The sequence below is a fragment of the Eutrigla gurnardus genome, assembly GCF_963514095.1.
Source record: "Eutrigla gurnardus genome assembly, chromosome: 5".
Taxonomy (NCBI): Eukaryota; Metazoa; Chordata; class Actinopteri; order Perciformes; family Triglidae; genus Eutrigla; species Eutrigla gurnardus.
The window spans coordinates 17219423-17243040 of NC_139919.1; the positions used below are offsets into that span (position 1 = coordinate 17219423).

A 23618-nucleotide genomic window follows, 5' to 3' on the forward strand; every position below is an offset into this window, starting at 1 on the left:
TTTTTGGGTGACCATACACTATTGCCTGTTATATTCTATAACACTCTTTTAAGTCGAAACAGATCAAAAACTTAGCTTACAAAGCACACAAGATACTACTATCATGGTGTTGTTGAGTCTCTTCTTCTAACCACCGTTGTTTCTGTTGACATTACCAAGTTATACTGTATGATGGTAATCTAATAACTGTCCTGTTGATCTTTCAGGGTGGACTAAGGAACAGCAAGCACGAATGCACACTTTCATCCCAAGAATATGTCCATGAGCTGCGTTCTGGCATCACAGAAGAAAAGCTGCTAAATTGTCTGGAGTCCCTCAGAGTGTCTCTCACTAGTAACCCTGTCAGGTTAGTAGCTTTTTCATACACTTAAAAAAAGCGTTGCCTTGTGCCTGGAAATGCTCTCAGTGATATTCACAAATACCAAAGTGATGCCTATTTGAGTGTCTCTTATACTATATTACCTGTTATAAAGGCACAATGATAAAAGGTTTGTCAAAAGCTTTGACTCCTTTTGTTTGACTCACAACTGGAAAAACTCTGTGTTCTCTGTTAAGGCCATGTTATAAAACTTGATTTCATGCTTAATGAAATGTTTTTTTTCTGTGGCCCTGGTTTTATGTGACTTGATCCCAAATAGATTGCTCTAATGGCATGCATACTATAAGTATGAATACATCAGAAACAATTTTAAGGATGCAGTGGCATGCAGTGTATTGTGAACCCAAATGCCACTCTGACTACACTGAAGAATCGCTTAGCTGCGTTAGTGGTAGAGCACAGCACGGTGGTTTTGACGAAAACCCACTAAGTGATGAAGTGCAAAGACGAGCACAGGCTGAATATAAGATCTTTGTACTCGTGCTATGAAGCTTTTCTTTTGTTGTTGAGCAGCTTTTGGATATAAGGCAAAGGTTAAGTGCAAGGTGTTGACTGCTGTCCATCTCGGTGGGATCCAAACACAATTTTGGTACATCTGTAAAAGAAGAACACAGAGCTTAAAAGGAAAGAATACATTGTGTCCACACTCCAGTTCATTGGGTACTCCTACGAAAACTAATGCGCTCTAATACACCAGCTCTGCAATAAGTAATATTTTCATGTATGTTGTATTGTTCTGTTTAGAGAGGGGTTTATTTAACCATATGGTCATATTGTATGGTCATATTGTATGATAGATAGCTAGCTATCCACATAAAAAAGATTCACTGAAGCTGACACTATGCTCCGATAGAACAACATAATCATCTGGTTTTAGAAAAAAAAAAAAAACGCGCCTCTACGTGCACGTAGAGCCTTTTGTTTGTTTTGCAAAAATCGACAGCGCCAGGATCATCCTGTCCAATCAGCACGCAGGGCTGTGTTCCTGCACACAGAGCCCCTCCCCCCTCGGGTCATTCCACTATCACAGGCAGAGGGAAGTAGGAACAAGCTTCCAATTCTTCATTAAAAACCGAAACGAGGAAGGAAAAGAAAAGAAAGATTGCGACGGGGCTCGTGATAAAACCAGAGTCAACATCGGACCCGCGTTTCAAAGGTGGCGTGATCTAAGGGATTTCAAAAGCATGGAGTCGGGGGGAAGGAGCCCGGTGGTCGTGGGGGAGGAGCGTGAGAGTTGTAAACATTCACAGTGCCCTCGATCCACCGGACTTGCCGACTGGGACTTTAATTCTATTAGAAATATATAGAAAGTTGGTCAAACATGATCCTCGTTTCTTTTTGTTCTCAGCTCGGTCCTGTTGAGCCTAAATTGGTCCTCGAGTCATTCATTACGAGGCCTCGCTGGTTTTGTAAGCCTCGTCTCTACTTTTTACTCAAATCCTCTGCCTCCTCTCTTTAAATGGGGTCTTCAATTTTAATTTGGTCCCACAAGTGCAACGAAACCCTTTGTGACAGCAGATCCTTTAAATTATTTACCAGCCCACTGTTGAGGAGATGTTTCTTAATGTGAATCAATGAGTGGTGCATATTAAATGGTCGTCGGATAAGTGGGATGCTGTTTTATGTTCACCCCGGATACAGAGAAAGGACCCGCCAGCATGGCCCCAGAATGCCTTTTATTTCATTTGTGTGCCGCTACCAGCTGTACCGCTGCATTAACTGAGTTTATATAGAAATAGTTGTGTCTTGCTAAAATCTTGTACTGCTTCAGACCCCTATTCAATACAATAAACATTTTTATGTTTTTAGTAATGCTCTTATAGCAAACTCAGGACAGGAAATTATCCAACCAACAGGATTCACTTGACATTTGATTTATGAAAAGTATACAGAGTTATTCAGATGGCTAACAAGGTACCATTAACTTGAGATGCACACACAAAAGGAACCACATATAGATTTACTGTGTGCTGAGTTTAACATTAAAGCACATTTTATCTCGGTACCTCATATAGAATTATGAATACCGAAGTAATTGTCCCTTGAGTGATTGCAGAGCAGTGAAGTCAGTCTCCACAGTCGCTGGCGAGCTGTGGGGAGTCGAGTCTGCCTATCCACTCAGAAAGGCCAACGGGTGCCAAGGGGATTGGAGTGAGGCCAGGCTGGCCCTGTGGGTGTTTTCAAATGGCTGCACCTTTGACCAGCACGTAAGGGACTGGTGTTTTATGGACGAGTCACCTCCTACGGATGGCCAGGTCCATGCAGGCGAAACAGCCACCTTTTGGGTACGTGAGCCATGGAGGACTGCGCGGTTGTTGACTACTCTCATTATATCGTTGCCGGGTAAAGCGACGGATTGTTTTCTTGAAGCACAGATAAGGTTACTCCTAATGAATATGAATGCACTTAATTGTCATGGATCACAACACACAGGAGATCCACGTGTGCTTTGCTACTCTTCTGACTCCACTATGTTAATGTAACCTTTCGACGCCATGTTATCATATACTGGAAATAGCCATGGAGTAGCCTAGGTGGCGGAGCAGTGCAGTCATCATGGTTTTAATTTACACCTTTGAATGATGATCAGCTGGCTTGCTTTTGAATATTGATATTATTGGGACTTAACTTTAAAGCAAACTCCTTAATAATGCGTCTGCTTAAATATAGAGATATACTGGTGATTTTTGTATCAAACGTTACCATTTATTTTTGCCCCAGTGGTTGTTCATAGTTTGAACAGTTTTTCTCATTACAGAGAGAAACTTCCATGCCAGCATAGATGTCGGTGTATAGCCAAGAGCTGATTACTTTCTCGTTTTCTCACAGTTGAAAAGGCAGGACAAACTTTGTCTTAGATTGTCTTGCCTGCTTTCAAACAATTTGCTGAAATAAAGAGCAGGATTGTAATGTCTGGGTCTGCATTTAGTAACCAGCTTTGGAAGAAACGGTTCATGATGGTCAGGAAAGAAACCAACAGTTAATTGGACAGTTAATGTTTCAAAGAAAATGGATGGTCCATTTTCTTTGTCAAAACTACATCAATGCAAAATGCCCCTTCCCCTGATGATCATTAGATGGTAAGAAATTATTATCATTTCATCTTTTCATACTGTTTATATCAAATGACTGAACTAAAATGTTCAGCATTTATTTGATAATAAAACCAGTGCTTTGTTTCACGGAGCATTATTCTGAATTCTATACACTGAAACCAAAGTCTCGCCATCAGTGTTGTTGTTCTTTCATAGTTAGTGCTTACCATTGCTTTTTGTTCCTCCTGTGATGTTTCGGCAGCTTGCTAATTTGCTCCCAGAGGCCTGTGTTTGTCTAATAGTTTAATTGGCTGGGCTGCACACCTGTTTGGCAGCACAGGTGGCCACAGGGCCATTGTGCTGAGGGCCTTATCTCCCAGGCAGCTCCACACAGGTGTGTGGCATGCAGCCTTTGCAGATCCACCCACAGATGGCATCGCCTGGAGCGTCCACCGCTTACTCTGTTTCCACTCTCATTCTCCTCAGCTGCCATGTTTTCCACTTCTCTTCCCGTCAGAATTTCCCCAGCCAATTATTTATCCTCTACTTCATTCTCTCCATTTTAATTCTGTCATTTGGATACTCTCCTCTTAATTTAAAATTGTCAGATTGACGAGCCACTTTTCATTAATTTCTTAATCCACTGACATGAAGTGAGATGCCAACTTAGAGAAAATTACAACCCTCTTATTTTCTCATTTAGTTGGAGGGAAATCATGCGGCGTTGCAGTCCGGCCTTCCTCTTTACACTCATTTCACGATTTCTTCTCTCTGTCTCACACAAGGGGATAGTGAGAGCCATATAAAAAATATGTCTCAATTGGCAAAATGTTTAATAGTCACTGAACCAAATCTAATTTATTTTGTATCAGGTGAGTTTGAATTGTCGTGTCGTTCTTTCTTTTACACTTTATTTGATAGTTTCCTTGTGAAGCGGCTCTGAAGTAGTAGTGCAGAAGCTCACTTTCTCTGATCTAACTCGGCTGCTGCTCCATCAATAGGCTTTCTAATATAAAAATAGGAGAGTGGTTTTAGTGGCTTTGAGCAGCAGAGCACACATCCATGGCCCAGGCTTTAGAGTTCCCTATGTTTAGCCCTCAGCATAACACTATGACTCTGTCAAATCCCAACAGTGACTTCCATATTAGATCTGCTAGCTCTCAGATCCCTAAGACATATTTAAGCAAAATTGAACCAGGCTCCTAACTTTTCATTATGTGAAATCTTCACGGTACAAGTCAGACATTTTCTCAGGGGCATTTTCTTCTGTGGTCTTTTTTTATGGAGGCGGGAGACATTTGCTGACACCAGAGTTTCTCCCCATGCATCTGGATACTCAAGGTGTGGGTTGTTGTGATGATCTTGCTGCTCTGCCACGCAGGGCGTCTCTGAGTGTGAATCAGTCCCACCAGCTTTTCTCCATTGAGTGCTCGTACGCCAGCACAGACACATTACATGGAACGCTAGTAATGGTCTTTTTATGAGTTTGAAGTTTCTACGTCTGCTAACATTAAGCTACTCGTCCTATTGACTGTCTGTCCTAACGCGCAGCTTGATAAAGCATTGGAACGACTTACCGACAAGCTCTCATTTCTGCTCCCTTTGTGACGGTTAAGAAAGCGCTCTCTCTTCTCATAATCTATGTTAATTTAGTCAAATCGAGTCAATATCTCCACACAATCTAACTATGGTGCAATCACACTTTTTGATGTGAATAGTGAGATGCTGACTGGAAAGTGAAAAGATATCACTGTGCTTGATTGTCATTACATTTTGCACTTACTCACGCAATTAAAACAAAGACACTTAAAAGGTGTTTGAGAAGCCACTCCCTTAGCACAAATTCTTTTTTATTATTATTTGCACTAACTTACATCCACGTCTCCTCCTTCTAGCAAACAGTCAACACCAACTCAGAGGAGCATATCCATCTGCTATTGCATCTGTATGCACAAATATGAGCATCTAAACGTCTCGGCAGCTGTATATAACCCCTTGACAGTTTAGACCAGAAATCTTTTCTGGCACAGGAAGGGAAGTGTGAATACTGGCTCTCAATGCAACTCCGATAAGTTAACGCTGCACTGATGAATGAGCTCTGTTGAGGACTTAGGTACAGTAGACATCACTGGGCCTGCTCTGTCTGACATAAATTCTTCACATAGATGAATAACTGTTTCAACTCAGTCATTTTTGATGTGGAAATAGCTTCCTATCTCAGTGAATCATCCATAATTGATCCTCTGTATTCACTTTGTTATCTTGGATAGTGCTTTTGTAAGCCCAATCAGACATTTTTGTCAATTTGAATATTTTAAATATAGCATTAGCAATTCTGATGTCCTTAGTGGAGTTGAGGGGGAACAGGCTACTCCAGGACACATGACAGTCTGATTCCTTTGAAACGTCTGGATCAAGCCTCCCTTTCTTCCCATCCCATCACTTTGTGGAACACCGGAAACATAGCAATTAGATTCCGTACCATGGCGATCATGATCTAACATCCTCCAGGAAGGAGGAGAGAGACACATGATATTCTAAAACCTAAGCTGTCATAGAATATGGTGTGGCTGTTACACACACACGAAGTAAAGTGGAGGTGGAAGCTCTCCAGTGGGGCGATTTGCTATGCCGCATGCTGTGGGACTCCCAGTTCTCTCTTGACTCCCAGTGTTATTGCAAACCACTTCCACCCTCCAGGCCTCCTACAAGTTTGCTCTGTCACTTGTCAAGGAGAAAAGAGACAGTGAAGATGTGGGAATTAAATAATAATGTAGCCGAGGTCTGTCTATGGTCAGCAGCATTTTCAAAAGTCACAGAAATCATTCAGTCATTAGTGAAGGAAGTCACATTGTGTCTTTTTTTTTTTTTACGTCTCAGGGCGGTGCAGTCATTCTCTTTTTTTATGGCATTCAAAGAGATTTATTTGACTGTTAAATTTGGCACAAATGTTATGACACTGTCTTCAACAGACGTGACGAGCAGTCAGAAATTAGCAAGTTAACTAGTTTTTACCCTTGCGGCTGACTTCAATGTTGACGTTTACCCTTCTTCCTTTGAGGCAATGAAAGCAATTTTGGAGACATAAATGTCCTCAGTGCCTATATTTTAAGAGTGATGTCTATTTCATTTTATGATACCATCTGTTAACCTCCAAGATACCCATATCTGTTACGGCCCCGGCGTGATACATACATAATTCAGAAATATTTGTTTCTACATTTTGCTCATGTTTATATTTTGGAGGATATGAACACTATATATATATTTTACTGTGCGTGATTGACATGTATTTAAAGAGCACAGCTTAAAAACATATCATTATATCGCCAAACATATATGCAAGCTTCTATCTTCTCTCTATAATACTTTCCTGTTTTTGTATACTCATGTGACCGGAGGCCATATATAACCTGGCCTGAGTAGGAAATCTGTCTAACCTGGTCTACATTCTCAGAGTGACGCATACTTGGTTCCACTTTAATGCGGAGGAATAAAAGCATTTGTCAACTTTCCTAACCTATGAAAGTCATCGTGTGTGCTGCAGGATTTAGGAGGGCTGCAGAGCTGTCCTAACATTTTAGTAGATCCCAGCAGATATCAAATAATAGCACAAACACAGACGCGCGTTCTGAGAGGTGTACGCTGACACTTTGCAAAGGGTTATTATACATCTTGTGTTTAAGGTGACAGCAACAAAAGCTGTAACAAAATGGCAACTTTATGACTTTGGAAATATAATCTGTGCTTTCAAAGGAGTGCTTGCCACTGCATTTCTCTTCCCTCCTTGAAAGATGAAACTCATCTCTGCAGAAGCCAGAGGAATGAGGAGATACATCAACATTGATGATTCTTTCTGTGATCTTAGACACACAGATTTACAGTAAGCAGGGCAACTAGATGAATTGGTTTCATCAACTTGATATCTGCCAGTTGTGCTGCTGGTTTCTGTCTGCCGTCATCGAGAAGCGATGGACTGCTGTGTCGGAATCCTTGGTGTTGTTCCGGGGATAATTAGAAATTTCAAGAGTGTTTTGCACTCCTTAGGGGGTCATTTCAAAGTGGCTGGGGTGCATGGTGTTCTGTCAGCTGCCTGCACTTACTAGTTGATTTAATTCTGATAGAGACTCACACTCCAATCTCCCACGCGTCTTTCGCACAGATATAGAGACACCACTGTGGCCTTCATCGTGTTTTGTGTTGTACTCGCACAAGTAGCTTCAATACAACGAGAAAAAAGTGGAACATTCATACCTGTCTTGACCTGAAATACAGTCTTTGTCTGAGCAACCTTTTCGGCATCAAGGTGTGATTCAAATACCGCTACAAGTGAAAAGGTGCTTCTATTGAGTTCTGCACTGCTGCTGTTCTTATGCTTGGTCGGCTACACTAGCAGTCACATTCTCAGAGTCTACTATGTGTTACACGCTTTAGTGGCAATATCAAATATCACAACTGTCGAGTCTCAAGTCATCAATTGGTCTGATTTGAGTCTGACTCATGACCAAGTCATGTGACTCTAGTTATGTAGCACTGTAAACCAATGCTAGAAGCATATCGCAATACCCTGTCGTTAAAAATGGTACAATACCCCATTTTAGTAACGCACTTCAAGTATGACAGTGTTTTAATAAGCTGTTCCTATGAGTTGAGTGGGCGGATAATGAAGGAAAATAACAATGCGGGACCAAATGTAGATTATTCAGCAAATATGTGTTAAAGTATTTCTATTTTACCATATTTCTCAGTAAAGTGAAGTGCGAAGTTTCTCTTCACAAACACCACACACACACACACACACACACACACACACACACACACACACACACACACACACACACACACACACACACACACACACAATAAAACGTTGTATACAGTTACTATGGCGTCTTCCTGTTTTAAGCAACTCCCCCATATAAACATCTCCTAGAACCGTATATGCATTTTATCATTCTGTGTGTTTTTGTTTCGGAAGCCTCTCACTGTTTCCCATGCTGCAGTACCACTCCCCACCTGAACTGTCACAGCATCGTCAGTGGGGGTGCTGTTTTAATTAAAAAAAGTTAATAATAATAATTAATTTGATATATTTATAATTAATAGGAACATTAATTTAAGTTCCATCTATTATTCCGTTCATTTTCCTGACCTTTTAGATTTTTGCCATATTACCGTTTAATAAGTATTGGTGTCAATATTTAAGCAGCGTAGCATAGCAACGTCACAGATTTGGTACTAGACTCGAGTCCACACACCCCTGGTTGTTTTTCTGTTGTCCATGACATGTTCTCTGCTGCAATGCATTATAGTCAAGAACTGTGCCAGCCATCAGGAGATGGAGACCCGAGGTGTTATCAGGACAGCTCAATGGAGTGACATAGCAGCTGTCACTTGGATGGAGAGAGTGCACTTTACCTGGAGATACAAGTGAAGGGTATCAGCTGCTCTTTCAAGGACGGGATAAGTCAATGATTTTGGCTCTTTGTGCGTAACCTTGGTTATACCATATTCATCTACAATCTCAAATATTTGAGTCACTTTAGTGTGAGGTGCAGGATTCAAAACAGCAGTGGAAACAGCATGTGGTAGACTTAAATAATTCAGTGAAGGATTTAGTAAGAGGTAAAATAGAATTGTTTTGTTCATAGATGCTTTAAGGTTTAACTTGCGTGTGTATTGCTCTGCAGTCTGGATTTTCTTCAGGCAGTTTCACAGCTAGGATGTGGGGTGAATTCATCAAGCTTGTGAGATGAGAGTCTGAATTGTAAAGTCACCAAGATGCTCGATCAACAGCATACAAGAGAATGATTTATTATATGAGCACCGTGTGATTGTGCTGATAGCAGAAGTGGTAGCCCGTGTGACCGTATATAGTTTCTGATTTGATCAGTTTCTTGTTGTTGTTTGTCTTTCTCATTTTTGAAAACCTATTCTTTTTTGAGATGTGATGAACAGAAACGTACGGTAAATATTTAATATCTAATATCTGCCATCTGATATGCCTCGTGTATTATTGTTATTTCAGCAGGCTATTTAATTGATCAAAGTATAATGTGGCTGCTTGTTTGGCATGGTAAATCACTACGCGGGCACTGACGGTGCTTGGTTTCAAACTAAAATGTTCAGAGCTCCTTGTAGCGCCGAGTGCTGGGGTTCAATCGGAATGCTTCAGCACTGAATAGGTCAGTACTCCCAGGGAGGCAGAGTTGTCTAGCTTTGCCTGTAATACAATAGGACACATATTACACTTGCAAAGACACTTTCAATAGCAAAGCCTAGCCATGATAATAATAATATATAATAAAACCGGTCCATAGACTGGAATCAATGCCCGTACAAGCCATCTAAACACGAGAGCAGCGATCAGTCAAACAAAGGGTGAGAGAGTGTCTGCCTCTCACTGTTTCTGTCGCTGTTGAGTCACTTACTGTGGCTGGTGATGCGCAGCAATCTTTTCATCATGTACTATCATTTCTCTTGCCAAGTGTTTGCAGAACTCTACACACACTCTGCACTGTTTTCCCCACACTCTTTGCTATGACAGCCTATCAGCCCTTTTATCAATATACAGCGCTACGCACTGTGACTACTTGTGACTGTAAGCTGTAGACATACTGTGTGTGTGCGGCACAAGACAAAAACATATGGGTACCTGGACTCCATTCACATTAGCGCCTGGAGTGCTAATGCGCCTTGTTTTGTTCGGGCTGCTTTTCCACGTTTCAATGAAGAACCTTGAAACTACAGTTTGAAGTGAGCCGTGTCAAGATTGGATGTTGACATTGTTGTTTAAAAGCAATGCAAAGGCTTACTGCCGTTTCGCTTGGAGATGCTGTAGCATATAAATAGAGATCGATGAACTGTGCACACGCACATTTTTTCTCAGGGTGGCTCGTTGCTTAGCACTGTCACCTCACAGCGAGATGACCATCTGCGGCGTTTCTGGGGTTTTGCATGTTCTCGGGTTCCTCAAGATTTTCTCCATCTGCCTGACTGTATGCGTATGCCTGTGATAGATCGGTGACCTGTCGGGGGGGTTGTACCCTGCCTCGGGTGAAATGCATGATGGGAAAGTCCCATGTGACGCTGAAGATAGGAGGCAGTATAGAAATTGCATGCATGGATGAATATTTGCTCATGCATAACTACATTTGTTCGAGAAGCACATGTCAGAAAGTCAGTGACGTCTCTTGGGGGAACAAATGTCATTTGACAGGAAGCCAGATGGTCATCTCACTGTATGACATTTTCACTTAGTCCTATTAAGTTGAGACCACGACATAATGAACGCATCTTGCTCTTAAACATCTTGTTTATAGCCAAGCACTTAACATCGAGCTTCACATTTTTACAATTTTAAGGGATACATTTTATAGCAGTAAGAATAGCAGAGATAACACAAAATATAAAATAAGAAATTGCTTCCGAAAGGATGACTATGAATTTTTCATTTTGCCTGTGGAAAATACATGAACGCAGAAAGTAACACAATTTGGTGGTGCTTAACTAGAGAATTCTGGTCATCAATATTCGACGAACAAGTTCTCCCCCAAGTTAATGAAATCCTTGGATGTATGCCCACATTAGGAGACTGATAAGGAATGGGTTTGACCTCTTGTGCCTCAGCTAACTGTTTTATCTAACTAGAATATCCATTTGTAATACCCTAAGCTTGTAAACTTTATTGATGCTCATGCGACTACTACAAGTAAAAGAGTAAGAGTGTCATTAGTATGTTGTCTACTGAGACCATTTCTCAGATAAACAGAGAAACGGCATTGCAGGACAAGTACTGTAGAAGAACCGTCTCTTATTTCCTTGGTAGTAACTTTGGGGACATTTAGAAGGCGAGCTGCAGAGGACCTAAGGGTATACGTGAGGGGACAGAGAATGATAGACACTCTGGGAGGGAGGAGACAAAACATTTAGTTCCTTAAAAACCTTGAACAGGACTGCATTATGTTGCAGCATGGATCTACATTTTCAGGTGAAAAAAGCGTCTCTGCAGACAAACACAGTCCCTCCTCTCTTTTGTGTATATTCTGCTTCAGTCCAACAACAATAGAGAGAAGGTGAACATGGAGCAATACATTTCCAATTTATATTCTGTTTTAATCAGTGTGACTTCTCTATTGAAAGTGTTTATTAGTTAAGCTTCCTGACATGTTTTGAGTGAAGTAGCAACTCTTAGGAAAACATCACTATTGCAAATGTTTTGCTACAAGCTGTTTTTACAAGAGTGCATATGTCTGTTTTAGATTCATCTTCCTCCAAGTATTTAATTTTCACTTCACGTAGTGATGTTTGTTAAAAAAGATTTTGAATGTCAACACCAGGGATGTAATGCAATACACGGCTGGGCTAAATATTGATATAATATACATATTTTGATTTTGTAGAATCGTAATATGGCAAAGCTCTGTGTTTTCCTGCTTTTCAACGCTTTATTACAGTGAAGTGATTTCATGTTTGAACTTCTTTCATATTATCTTATTTACCTTTACCCACTTAGTCATAACATCCACATTACTGATTATTGTTTGTCACATATCTCATTGCATGCATATGTTTTCAATCAACCCTGCAATATCACCATCCAGGTATTTGTTTTGTTGATATTTGATTTCCTCCGTATCTCCCAGCCTTCGTTCACTACATACAAATGTGACAGAACTCATTATAGAGCTGGGGGGGAAAAATGGATCGGAACATCAACAAAATCTCAACCAAATGGCTATGTGAAAAGTATAGAATGGGAATTGGAGTGTTGGTATTAAACACATGTTTAGTATTTCCTGTTGACACATCGTGAAGTGAGATTTTGGCTTGCTCCCACCACGGGAATGGCTTTCCAGTCTTTCAGTCATTGGTCACAGTCAGTCAATAGATGGGTTCCCTGACTGGTCGTTTTGTGACACCATGTGTATGTATGGAAGCTCATTTCCAAACACACCAGATGTCCACTTCCTCTTATTTCCCTCCAGAGCCTCCCTTCTGCACTGCTCTGGTCATCATGAGAATCATCATGAAGACATTCCCATCTCCACATTTTTATCCTCAAGTAACATTTTATGCCGAAAAGGATCAACCTATAAAACAAGATGATTTATTTATTTAACAGAGTTAACTATTAGCATTTTGCACCAAAAACAAGGAGAAATAATGGGAAAAAATGCTTGCACTGATAACTGTAAGAGATGGCACGGTCATTTTGTAGATTTTTGTCCTTGCTGCTGAGGACAAAACTTTTTTTTTTTCAAATGGTGTTCTCACACACCTTGTTGAGGTCACACAGCATTCATAGAATGTCATATTGCAGTAACACCATGTAATAAACAGAATTTCTCCTCACAAATATTGGTTTGGTTTCCTGTTCTCTGAAGACTGACGCTAGCATCATTAGGAAGGAGCATAAACAAATACTGGATTCTGAATAATTACTCTGCAGTAAACTGAGCCGGTTTGTTCTTTCTGCTTTTATGGCCTTACATACTGTGTGTTCAAAGCCCGAGCATGAAAAGCTGAAGCATTCAAACAGGGATGTTTATTATAAACAAATTTGCAACAATACAATGTTTTGTTTTTATTACGAAAACATATCATCATTATACACCACACTAAATGTCAACAACGTATGAACTGGTTCTGCTTGTCTGCCAATTAAATTAGAGTAATAGTATGTGGGGGGGAGGTCAGGGAATATGTCACCTTACTTTTGCCAGTTGCCTCAGGCTAAAACATCTCATCCCTAACTCACCGAGTCAATACAAATGACTTTAATACTCAAACTTATCATTTGAAATCATTGTCAAAAAAGGCGGGATAAGTCATTGACTTATGCCCCATTAATGTGCTAAAATTGCTCCATGCATTACGCTTTATTGACAGTTAGGGGCCTGAAAACAAGTAACGCTAATGACATAATCTGTGTGGATGTGACCGCACTATCTCGCCCACCCCCCTCCTGCCTCGCTCTTCTCCCGGCTCAGACAAACAGGCTCATCTGTACTGGATCATTTGCCGTCTCTTGATACGCTGTGGTTTACAGCCAATTATCTCTTGCGATCCATTATCGATTACAATGTTATCTTTCTCGCATTGCTTAATCTTTTGGCACAGGAACAAAGCAGCTCACAGGGGGGGCCTGGATGCAAACTGCTTAGCAATGGGAGCACTAGTTAAGATGGATGGGTGTTCATTTGCTTGTAGATGGGTACAGTTTAAACTCAGAAAACACTCAGACCATATTTAGTATCAGGAAAGGCAGGGCGTTCTTTCATTTGCAGCCTCCCCTGTAAGGAATGAAAACAGTCAATTTATCGGAGTGTTACAGCTTTAATATGAGTCTGAATGACTGATTTCTTCTGAGGTTATTACAATATTTGTTGTGTCTGCTTCCTTCGGTATATCAGCAGGACTTACCAGCAGGGCGATAACATTTTTTTATTCTTTTTTTTACTGAATATTGTGTAACCCATTTCTTCTGTGTCTTCTCTCTAGTTGGGTTAATAACTTCGGTCATGAGGGTCTTGGACTGCTTCTGGATGCTTTGGAGAAGCTGCTGGACAAGAAACAGTAATTAATCTCTTATGACATCTCATCTTTGTGTTATTTTTATATTAACAGGTTATTTTCATGTAATACAAATATATATATTTTTTTTTCAGGCAAGAGAATATTGATAAACGGAACCAGCATAAGCTTATCCAGTGCTTGAAGGCTTTCATGAACAATAAGGTTTGTATGAGTCAACAAAGAAACCCACACGATTTATTCGTTGCATAATTCATTGTTCCTTAGTATTCCTGCGTGGTGAAATGATATTTCTAGGATGCAGTCCTTAACATATTTAAATGGACAAGTAAAAGTGTAATGGTATATTTAGTATTTTGTACCGATAACAAACACCTTTCGTTGAACATCTCAGACGTTTCTAATTGTAGCTCAGGTGGCCAGGATTTAAAAGCTGATTTGAAGCTGGACTCTGACAAGCCTGGGATAGTGGCAGTGCAAAGTGAAGCTAATTTTACCATTTCTCAGATCTTTTAATTATCCTTTTTTGGGAAGGTCTGCCTCATTTCTCAAAAGTGGCACACATTTCAAGGATAGATGAACTATTGATAAACTGCTTTTCATAGAGTTAATCCGCACACGTGGTCATCTCTGCCTTCACTTGTGGGGAGACAAAAAGGTACAGGAGACTAAGTATTGTCCCCACAGTCCTGTCCTGAATTGAATTAATCCATCATCCTCTCCGTTTTCTTCCATGACCTTGTTATCCCACCTTAAGAGAAAATGAAGGCTATAACTACACTACGTCTTACGTACATTAGCTTCCTTGTATAATTAATTTTTCCTTGAAGTGAAAGTTCTCCATTAATGCAAATGCTCTCATTAATTTATAATAAATGGGCCTTTTCTATATCTTTCCCTTTCCCTTCCATGTCTCACAGTATGGACTGCAAAGGATCTTGGGAGATGAGCGCAGCCTGTTACTGTTGGCACGAGCGATTGACCCCAAACAGACTGGCATGATGACCGAGATTGTGAAAATCCTGTCTGCTTTCTGTATTATTGGAGAGGAAAATATGTAAGTTGAAGTCAAATGACCTGATCATTTGTCCCATCCGTTCTCACACATTGTGCTCTTTCACACTTTATTTTGTGCGTACCATTAAAGAGACATTTCTAAATAGCATCATATGCCCACCCATCCAAGATTTACATCATATCCCAAGAATGTTTGAAACCAAAATCAAAAATCTCTTATCTGTTGTGCTTTTGTACCAATCTAGATTGGTTTGGTGTGAGTTGCCTAGATATCGGCTGCGGAGACGTATGCCTTCTCTCGGATATAATTGGACTTTATGGCACTCGGCTTGTGGTGCTCAAAGCACTAAAAAAATACATTTGAAGACCTTGATGTGAGCAGTTCTGTGGATTATCTTGAGTAACTGGGTCATGATTTCTGGAAAGAGACATTGAGCTTTTCTTATGTATTTTTGCACTTTAAGCACCACAAGCCAAGTGCCATATAGCCCTGTTATATTAGAGAGGATAGAAGGCTGACATCTCCACGGCCGGTATCTCAAGGCGACTCACACCAAAAATCTAGATCGATACATACCACTCCAGCTGGGAGAGTGCGTTTGCCTGACATCCTCCATTCAAAGTTGCAGGGAAGTTTTTAGTATTCAAAGCTGAGTGATGGACATGCTTCCCTATCTTTCTCACTAAATCACGGCTGATATGGAAACGGCACAGTGCCAATTCAAAATCCTGACTGATGACAGAAAAGAAATGAAAATATAACTGTGTTTACACGTTCTGTAACGTTTGGCAAGAGGAAAGGACATGGCTGCTTCTTATAAACACTGTAAAATCACTATATCTCCAATCTTCTCTCACTTGGTGGCATATACTCAGACAGAGATTGCACCGCATGCATACATGGTTACCCACTGTGATCATATACTGCATTCACAGATGACCCCAGACACTATGGATATTTGTTAGGCCACATGGTACGATGATGCAGTTTAGTCTATTTAATGTGTTGAACTACTGAGTGTAGTTTGCCACGGACACCCAACCTGGCTGACAGCTTATAAATTGGATTTAGGGGAGTGTTTTTTATTGTTTTCCACAAGGCCAGACTAGAATAACAATGGCACTTCAAAGTCAGTCTTCATGCAGTGGTGGAAATAAAGAAACCCACAAATTCTGTTGGAGCAGCTGATTTCAGGTGTGTCTCTCACATCTCTGTGCATGGTTTTCAAAATGTTTTTTTAAGTTACAGAAGAGTGTACAACTTAAACTTAATTTTTACGTTTAAGTTGTAATTAAGTAAGAGTATTCTCTCTCTCTCTCTCTCTCTCACACACACACACACACACACACACACACACACACACACACACACACACACACATCTATATTTATGGCGATACAGGGGTTTATATATAGTATACACCTCTTTCCGTCTCTGTCTCTCCCTCCGTTCTCAAAATGTTCCAGAATAGGTTGAAGTAAACATGGAACATCTTTGCCATGATCACAGCCCCGAATTAAAATGTACATACCCCGTAGAAATGACAGCCGGAGGAGCTGAGGTGTCATTTTCTTGCTCAAAAAACTTCTCTGCCAACCAGTGTTGTGACGCTGGCTCATGTTCAACACCCACTTCAGCTGACAGCATCAAACGGGAACAAGACGCGTTAAGCAGATCTATCTCGCCCGTTTTGAAGTGTCGTCTGAACTGGCTTTAAAGCTACTCAGTATGCAGCTCCCCATGCTCGTCTGTGACTTTGTAACCCCTATCACAGAGCATGGCCGTTCCATTTATCTCTTTGTCAAGCTCACCCCACACATACAGTCCTTTTGGTTCGACACATCATATCACCCTCTTTAAAAAAAAAAAAAAAAAAACATCTGCTAGTAGTTTGTCATCATGGACGTGTTATTATTTTGGGGTGGATATGAGCTAATAAACATGGCAACAGGAAGCCCGTTGTGGCGTGTGTGAGCACACGTCCGCGCATGCATACAGCTTACAGCTAGTGTGATCACTTATCGTTATCATTTCTTAATGTATGCATCGGAGCAGCGAGGTGAACTTGTAGCTAAGGGCTGCTTCGCACTAACGATAGGAAGAAGGTTGAGGACAGGGATTTAGCAATAAGCTCTGTAGTTTCTCAATTGATGAAGGCAAGAAAGTAAATGTGGCTTTGCAGTGACAGAGAGAGACCACCTCTGGCCAATTATTATGAACATATATTCTAAATCACTGTTTACAAAGGTGCTTATAAAACATCACTTGACTGTGTGTGTGTGTGTGTGTGTGTGTGTGTGTGTGTGTGTGTGTGTGTGTGTGTGTGTGCGTGTGTGTGTTTGTATGTGCACCACATAATTTCTCTTCCATTCAGACTTTAGAGGCTGTAATTCTCCGGTGCTCTATTTAGCTGAGCTGCCTTAAACCCTTGCAAGTACTTAATTTGGTTCCATTCTCAATAGCTATAGGTTAGTCTGGTCCCGGCTATAATTTGCACCATTTCTCACTCAGCCAAATATACTCTACCTCAATTGCTTTGATAACTGGACACATTTGCAATAAAAACCCCATTTTTGTCAAGCATCACCTTAGCAACAAGCATGATGAGGTCAAAATTGGATACTGCTGTAATAATAGGACCGAGATTGCATTCAAAGAGAAGGGAAAGGAGTAGCATCTGTCAGGGTGACCAAAGACTGGCCCGAGCAAATGTCCACACCAACACACAAGGAAAGATAAGATACATGGTGTTTGAGCTGGAAATTGTGAGTAAATGTTCTGTCAGTGAGGTGATAAAAGTGTTTGTTGACTTTTTGTGTTGTCCCTGCTCCATGTTCCCTATTTCCGTCCAGCCTGGATAAGATTCTAGCTGCCATGACAATTGCTGCAGAGAGGAACAATAAAGAGAGATTTGCTCCTATTGTGGAAGGTCTGGAGAACCACGAAGCCCAGCAGCTTCAGGTGAGGAATCACACAGCAAAACGCACATAACATCAAAGTCTGATATCTGTTGTGCGTTCATCGCAGGTTGTTTATTAGATCTATAGCACTTTAAATACTGTGAATAGTCATAAACACTGATCCATACTACCCAAACAAGCAACCTATCAACACAAGTTGCATGTGCAGTCGACAGAAAGCTGACACAGTGGAGTGTCATTCACACAAGTTCTGCACCACGGAGAGGCTCCATTTGACAAACACAAGAGACATTGAATTGTATAAAGCGTCGAGCCCTTGGCTTTTCTGAGCAGATACCAATGACTACAAAAGGTCAAAAGTTGAACTATTGATGCAAAGTTATGTTGAAATTCCTTAACACGTGTTTAATTCAGATAACCCTTCAACATGACCTCAACACAAAAAGTGCAGGGAGCTATCAGCAGCATTCTTATAAAGTTGAACACATTAACAAACAAATGAATGAAGTACAATAGTTCCTTGGATTTTTACAAAGTAAAACTGCATCGCAGCCAAAGTAACACATATTCAATTATTTACGATTAAAGTTGTAATTACTTAATCGGCAAATCAGCTTAAGAAATGACAGATACCGATAAAATGAATGCTGAATATCAGCGCCGATAAACCCTCGACCCCTGGTATAAAGCACAGATCTTGAGTTTCTTTTAGGCTGTTTTGTCATCCTTCTCGCTCACATTTTCTCCTCCTCTCACTTTTTCTCACATCTTACAAATGCTCCCCTTTTTTTAAATGCTGCTATCAAGTCGGGTCTCAGAGGACTCTGTGTGAAAGGGCAACTGAAGCACCACACCTCTCTCCATTTCCACTAGTTTTCTTCGGCAGCAGGAAAGACTATACAGCAGCAATAAAAACACCGCTTAAAACATGTTTTTTGTGAAACCAAAAGCAGGGAATTACTTTAGGAATTACTTTTTTAACTGCGGCGATGGTGAAGTCATGAAGGAAAAGTCATGAAGGAAACTGATGAGGCGGGTGGTGGAAGTTAAAGTAGATATTCTTTTATTAGGGGGCTGTTGTTCTTCCTTTTAAATTTTGCGGTTAATGAAATGAAGCTCTGCTAATTGTGAAGTAAATTAAAATGCTTTGCTGATGCAGGGGGTTCAAGGAAATTAATAGACTTTTTTTATCCAAAACCTGTGATGGGCTGTAGAAGTAGACTTAGCTAATGTGATTAAAATGTGTTCGGCTGTAGTTGAGGCTATGCTCATCTGCTGAGCACGAGGACAACTCTGCATTTCGACTTAAAACAAACGCCCCGGTATGCCACTTTTAATAACGATGTTTGGAACCCCCCCCGATGGCACCGGTGCAGCTCTCCAAGCAAAACACGCATACTGTCCCCACCCCCAATGACCTCTTTCCACGCCACGGTGCATGACTCAGGTGTGTTTGAGATGCTCGTGTAAGTATCAATCTCTGTGCAGAAGAAGAGAAATAATTTTTCATGAGCGCGATGGCTTTCCTAACTCACATAAATTCTGTTGAGATTTGGTGGTTTGTTTTATGCATGTGGCCTCCGGTGGATACAGTAAAATGTCAGGTTTCAGTGCACGGATCTTGCTTAGAGGCTGTCAAGCTTTAGTGGAACATGGATAAGTCTGCCTGCCACAGGCGCAACGTAGTCCACGGTGGTGCATCCTTTACCGCAACAAGCTAGTGCTTTCCCAAGGGTGTATGCAGTGTCTTACAGTACATCTGTATTGAATAACATGCATTTCCCTCATATATTTCAGGTAGCTTTTATTCTAGCCTCAACCAAAAACTCAATTTTTAGAAATAGTTTTTATTGTAGTGCTAATTAAATATAAAACGGGTGAAAAGAAAGTTTTCAATAGCATACATGCAGATGACATTACGTGTTGACCCAGAAAACCAATAAAAAAAAAAAACTATCCGGGAAACCTCACAAAATCAGCTTTGGTCTGGCTCTCATTAATAACACATACAAGGCAACAGTACAGGGTCAAGGTTTCAGAAGACAATGTTTCACACTGTCCATGGAAATCCTTCAGCCTGCTATTGATTGTCTGTCCAAGGAAAACTGTCTTATCCGTGGGTTGCTCCCCTGGAACACCTTACTGCTCATTATAATTCATCAGCGATTTCCTCTTAACCCCCTCCTCCACCCAACACACACACACACACACACACACACACACACACACACACACACACACACACACACACACACACACACACACACACACACTCACACACACACACACACACACACACACACACACACACACACACACACACACACAGACACGTCGAGGCCTTTTTCCTTTCCAATAAATCCATTAATAATGCACATGTAGACACATCCGACCTCCACTCCGTCTTTCCCTCTCCCTCTCTCTTTCTCCCCTCATTGTTGTTGTTGGTAAGAGAATATTAAGAGGAAATAATCAATCCTACACATTTATACTGGTAAGACCACTCGCAAAAAGGACCATGGCATTACATAATCTTATATTAAAATTAAAAAAATATATATATGTTTTATGTTTTTTTCCCCCACTCCACAGGTTGCTTGCATGCAGCTGATCAATGCCCTGGTCACCTCCCCCGATGACCTGGACTTCCGGATACATCTACGCAACGAGTTCTTGAGATGTGGCCTCAAGAAGATCCTACCTGTGAGTTATCGCAGCACGCGTTCGATTATTCACACAAGTTCATCTTCTGGTCTAATTAGTGGGATAATTAGTAGTAGTAACTTGTGTCAAGTGTGATGCAGTGCCAACACCTCATCACACATCATCACATCAGCGTCATTATCAGCGGGCCTACACGTCGTCACATGAGGCGGAGGCAAACGAGCTCCGACTCATCACTCAAGCTCTCATTTGTAGTGAGCGGGGTGAGCGTGTCACCGAGCCAGTTGCTAATAAGTCATCCCAGCTGCTCCTGTTGATTATTACTGTCATTACTTTAATTATCTTCAATTCTGCCCCCCGATATGAAAGAGCCTCAGTGTACAGTCATTTGTGAATGCCACGTTGGCCGCTTTTAATGCCGACATTCAAACTGACACCCGTTCATGTAATTATGAGTTATGCTCGTGGGCCTGCGCGGCTGTTGGCAAAGTAAAACGTGAACTCTGCTGGCGAAAAAAAGAGCACAATTTGTTTTGTTCTTATAGTCCTTGACATGTGTTTTGGCCCTCTCTCCCATCCCCCACCACACCCCCACCCCCCCATCTTGTGGCACCATGCACCTCCCGCCGAACCACTGTTGCTCAAGACAGATGGTGCGCCCAAAAAAACCAGTGCAGAGTGATTGATATCTGCAGAAATTGGGTTACATTTGGCCCTGTCTCCGTCTGTAAACTCCTCTATCGGTGATTCATAGAGAAGTGGTAAAGAGCACTGCCGTAGCCCCTGGTGGCTGGAACAGGTGTGCAGGAACAGGTACTGTCTGGAATACCTAGTGAGGGGGTTCAATGCGTCTCCATTCACAGTTCCCTGCAGCTGGAACCGGAAAACTAATATACCAGTATTTTACAAAACGCCTTCTTAAGCAAAGTTATTCCTTGCAGGTGCCACTGCTGTTTATCACCATCTACATTGTGAGATGACCTTTGTGTAACTTCGTAGTTTCACCCTTGTACTGTGTAGGAGCTAAAAGAAACAGAGGAGCTTGACATCCAGCTGAAGGTGTTCAACGAGAACAAGGAGGAGGACTCTATCGAACTCTCCCATCGCCTGGATGACATCCGAGCGGAGATGGAATATCCTTTTGTGCCTTCCTCTGTGTGAATATACAGATAAGTAGGCCTGCAGAAATAGAACTAGAAGATGTGTACATATTGTGGGTTTGGTCAAGCTTTACAGGCTAAAGCCTCTCGTGGCTTGGTTCATTAGAGAAGGATTTGAGGAGCCTGAGCACAATATCCAGCTCCATCCTGGTCCACATATGCTAGGTAAATAACCCTGTCAATTCAACCTCCCACCTCTTCACTCCTCTTCTATTTGCTTCACTCTCCTCCTTGTCTGTTAGTACTGGGTTAAGGGGGGATATTGTAGGACTCAAGAAGAAGATATTCATCAGACGTTTGCTTTCCCACTCTTACCAGTTACAACAGACAATTACACATTCCAGTCCTATCATATGGAATCATTTCTTATGTTCGGGCATAGTCACTCCTTGTCTCTTGTGAAATGTGAATCCCCCAGCACTTTACCAATGTCTGTTTAACCCCGTGCAGAGTAGAAGTTGATAAGGTGCGCAGCAATTTAGACCCGAGTTGCAAACTTCCTGACGCATTCCACAGAAGACCCCTTTAATAATTCACACATATTCTCTCCGGCTATGTGCGGATGGCTGACAATGTGAGGAGACAAAACCAGACGCTGACTTTGTTATGCAGATGTTCGTTCCCGCAACCTTTTTCTTCCCACAAATCCCAGAGTTCGAGTACTGGCACGGTTGGCTGCCATGAGTGACATTTTCTGTTGACACATGTAGGTGAGGGGAGGAGGTCGTGTATTTGTGTGCGTGGAGAGGAAATGGAGAGGAGGGAGAAAAAAAGCACCTGGATTAATGATGTGCTTGAGCAGGTTCACAAATGAGAAGGCCCAATGTTTGTTTCCAAGGACAATGTGGTATTGATCTGTGGGCTCTGAGCATGATTCGAATGCCTAGGCTACCCTTTGTCGCTTATCCTGCATGGCACACACACACACACACACACACACACACACACACACACACACACACACACTCACGGTGTCAGGCTGGTAGCACTTCTGCTACCTGAGCATTGCGTATGTGTCTTGTTTCTCCCAGCAGTGTCATGAATATTAACCTGGAGAGGCTCGTCTCCTCCGTGTCCGGCCCGGGTCCAGGTGCCGAGGAGGTGACTCCAGGCCACTGATACATATTAATGAGCCGTGGAATGGTGATTGATTGACCCCACCACTGACTGGCCTACGTCACACTTGACTGCCGCTCATGTTTATTCATTATTTGGAGAGGGAGTGTAAAGAGAGACAGCGAGCGAGACAGCGAGCGAGACAGAGAGCGAAAAAGAGAGCGTAGAGGGGTTGTCATCGAACGGATTGGCATTCTACATTAGGTTTATGTCTGCAGCTTAGTGATAGATGAAGCTAGTTGGATACTTTCCCAGTCTGAGCTCCTTCTCATGTCCTCTCGAATGCTGCTGTGGTGAGGCTATAATTGAATCTCACAGGATTGGGTAATTCTCCCAGGCTTCATACTCAGCTAATACAAGGGAGGGGGTAGGCGATACTGCAGAGGAGCCTGTATTCCCATCCCTCTCTCTCTCAAATTTGATATGGAATAGGAGTTTAATTACAGACATTGTTGAAATTAATAGGAAAAGTGTCAAACAGTATTTAAAAGAATTGAACTCCTCCAATTGCAGCGGCTGCAGATTGTTTTGTGAGGATGATCGCATGGGGAAATGGAGAATGCAATTTAGCGCTGGGCTAGTTTGTTTGGGTTCTTTTTTTAGGAAATACATTATGTGAATTATTGATGCTCCCTCAGAGAGTCATCTTTCATTATCTGTTGATGAAACCTGACAGATGCTAATAGGAAACAAATCAAGCATTGACAGAATCTTCAGATTGACCTGTGAAAACAAGTTAGGTGGAGGGTTTCCTCTAATCTGTCTCATCTTTTTAAACCATTACATTGG

The 23618-nt window shown here is 41.5% G+C and overlaps 1 protein-coding gene across 2 annotated transcripts in view; it reads left to right on the plus strand.

Annotated features, from left to right (window-relative positions):
- Positions 1-23618, plus strand: part of diaph2 (diaphanous-related formin 2) — a 352630-nt gene that overhangs the window by 97120 nt on the left and 231892 nt on the right. For both annotated transcript variants that reach the window (XM_084010082.1, XM_084010083.1), the window contains exons 7-13: positions 207-346; positions 13918-13992; positions 14085-14154; positions 14871-15007; positions 17821-17929; positions 20482-20592; positions 21574-21686. In XM_084010082.1, coding sequence (XP_083866208.1) covers positions 207-346; positions 13918-13992; positions 14085-14154; positions 14871-15007; positions 17821-17929; positions 20482-20592; positions 21574-21686 — 755 coding nt within the window. The remainder of the gene's footprint in view (positions 1-206; positions 347-13917; positions 13993-14084; positions 14155-14870; positions 15008-17820; positions 17930-20481; positions 20593-21573; positions 21687-23618) is intronic.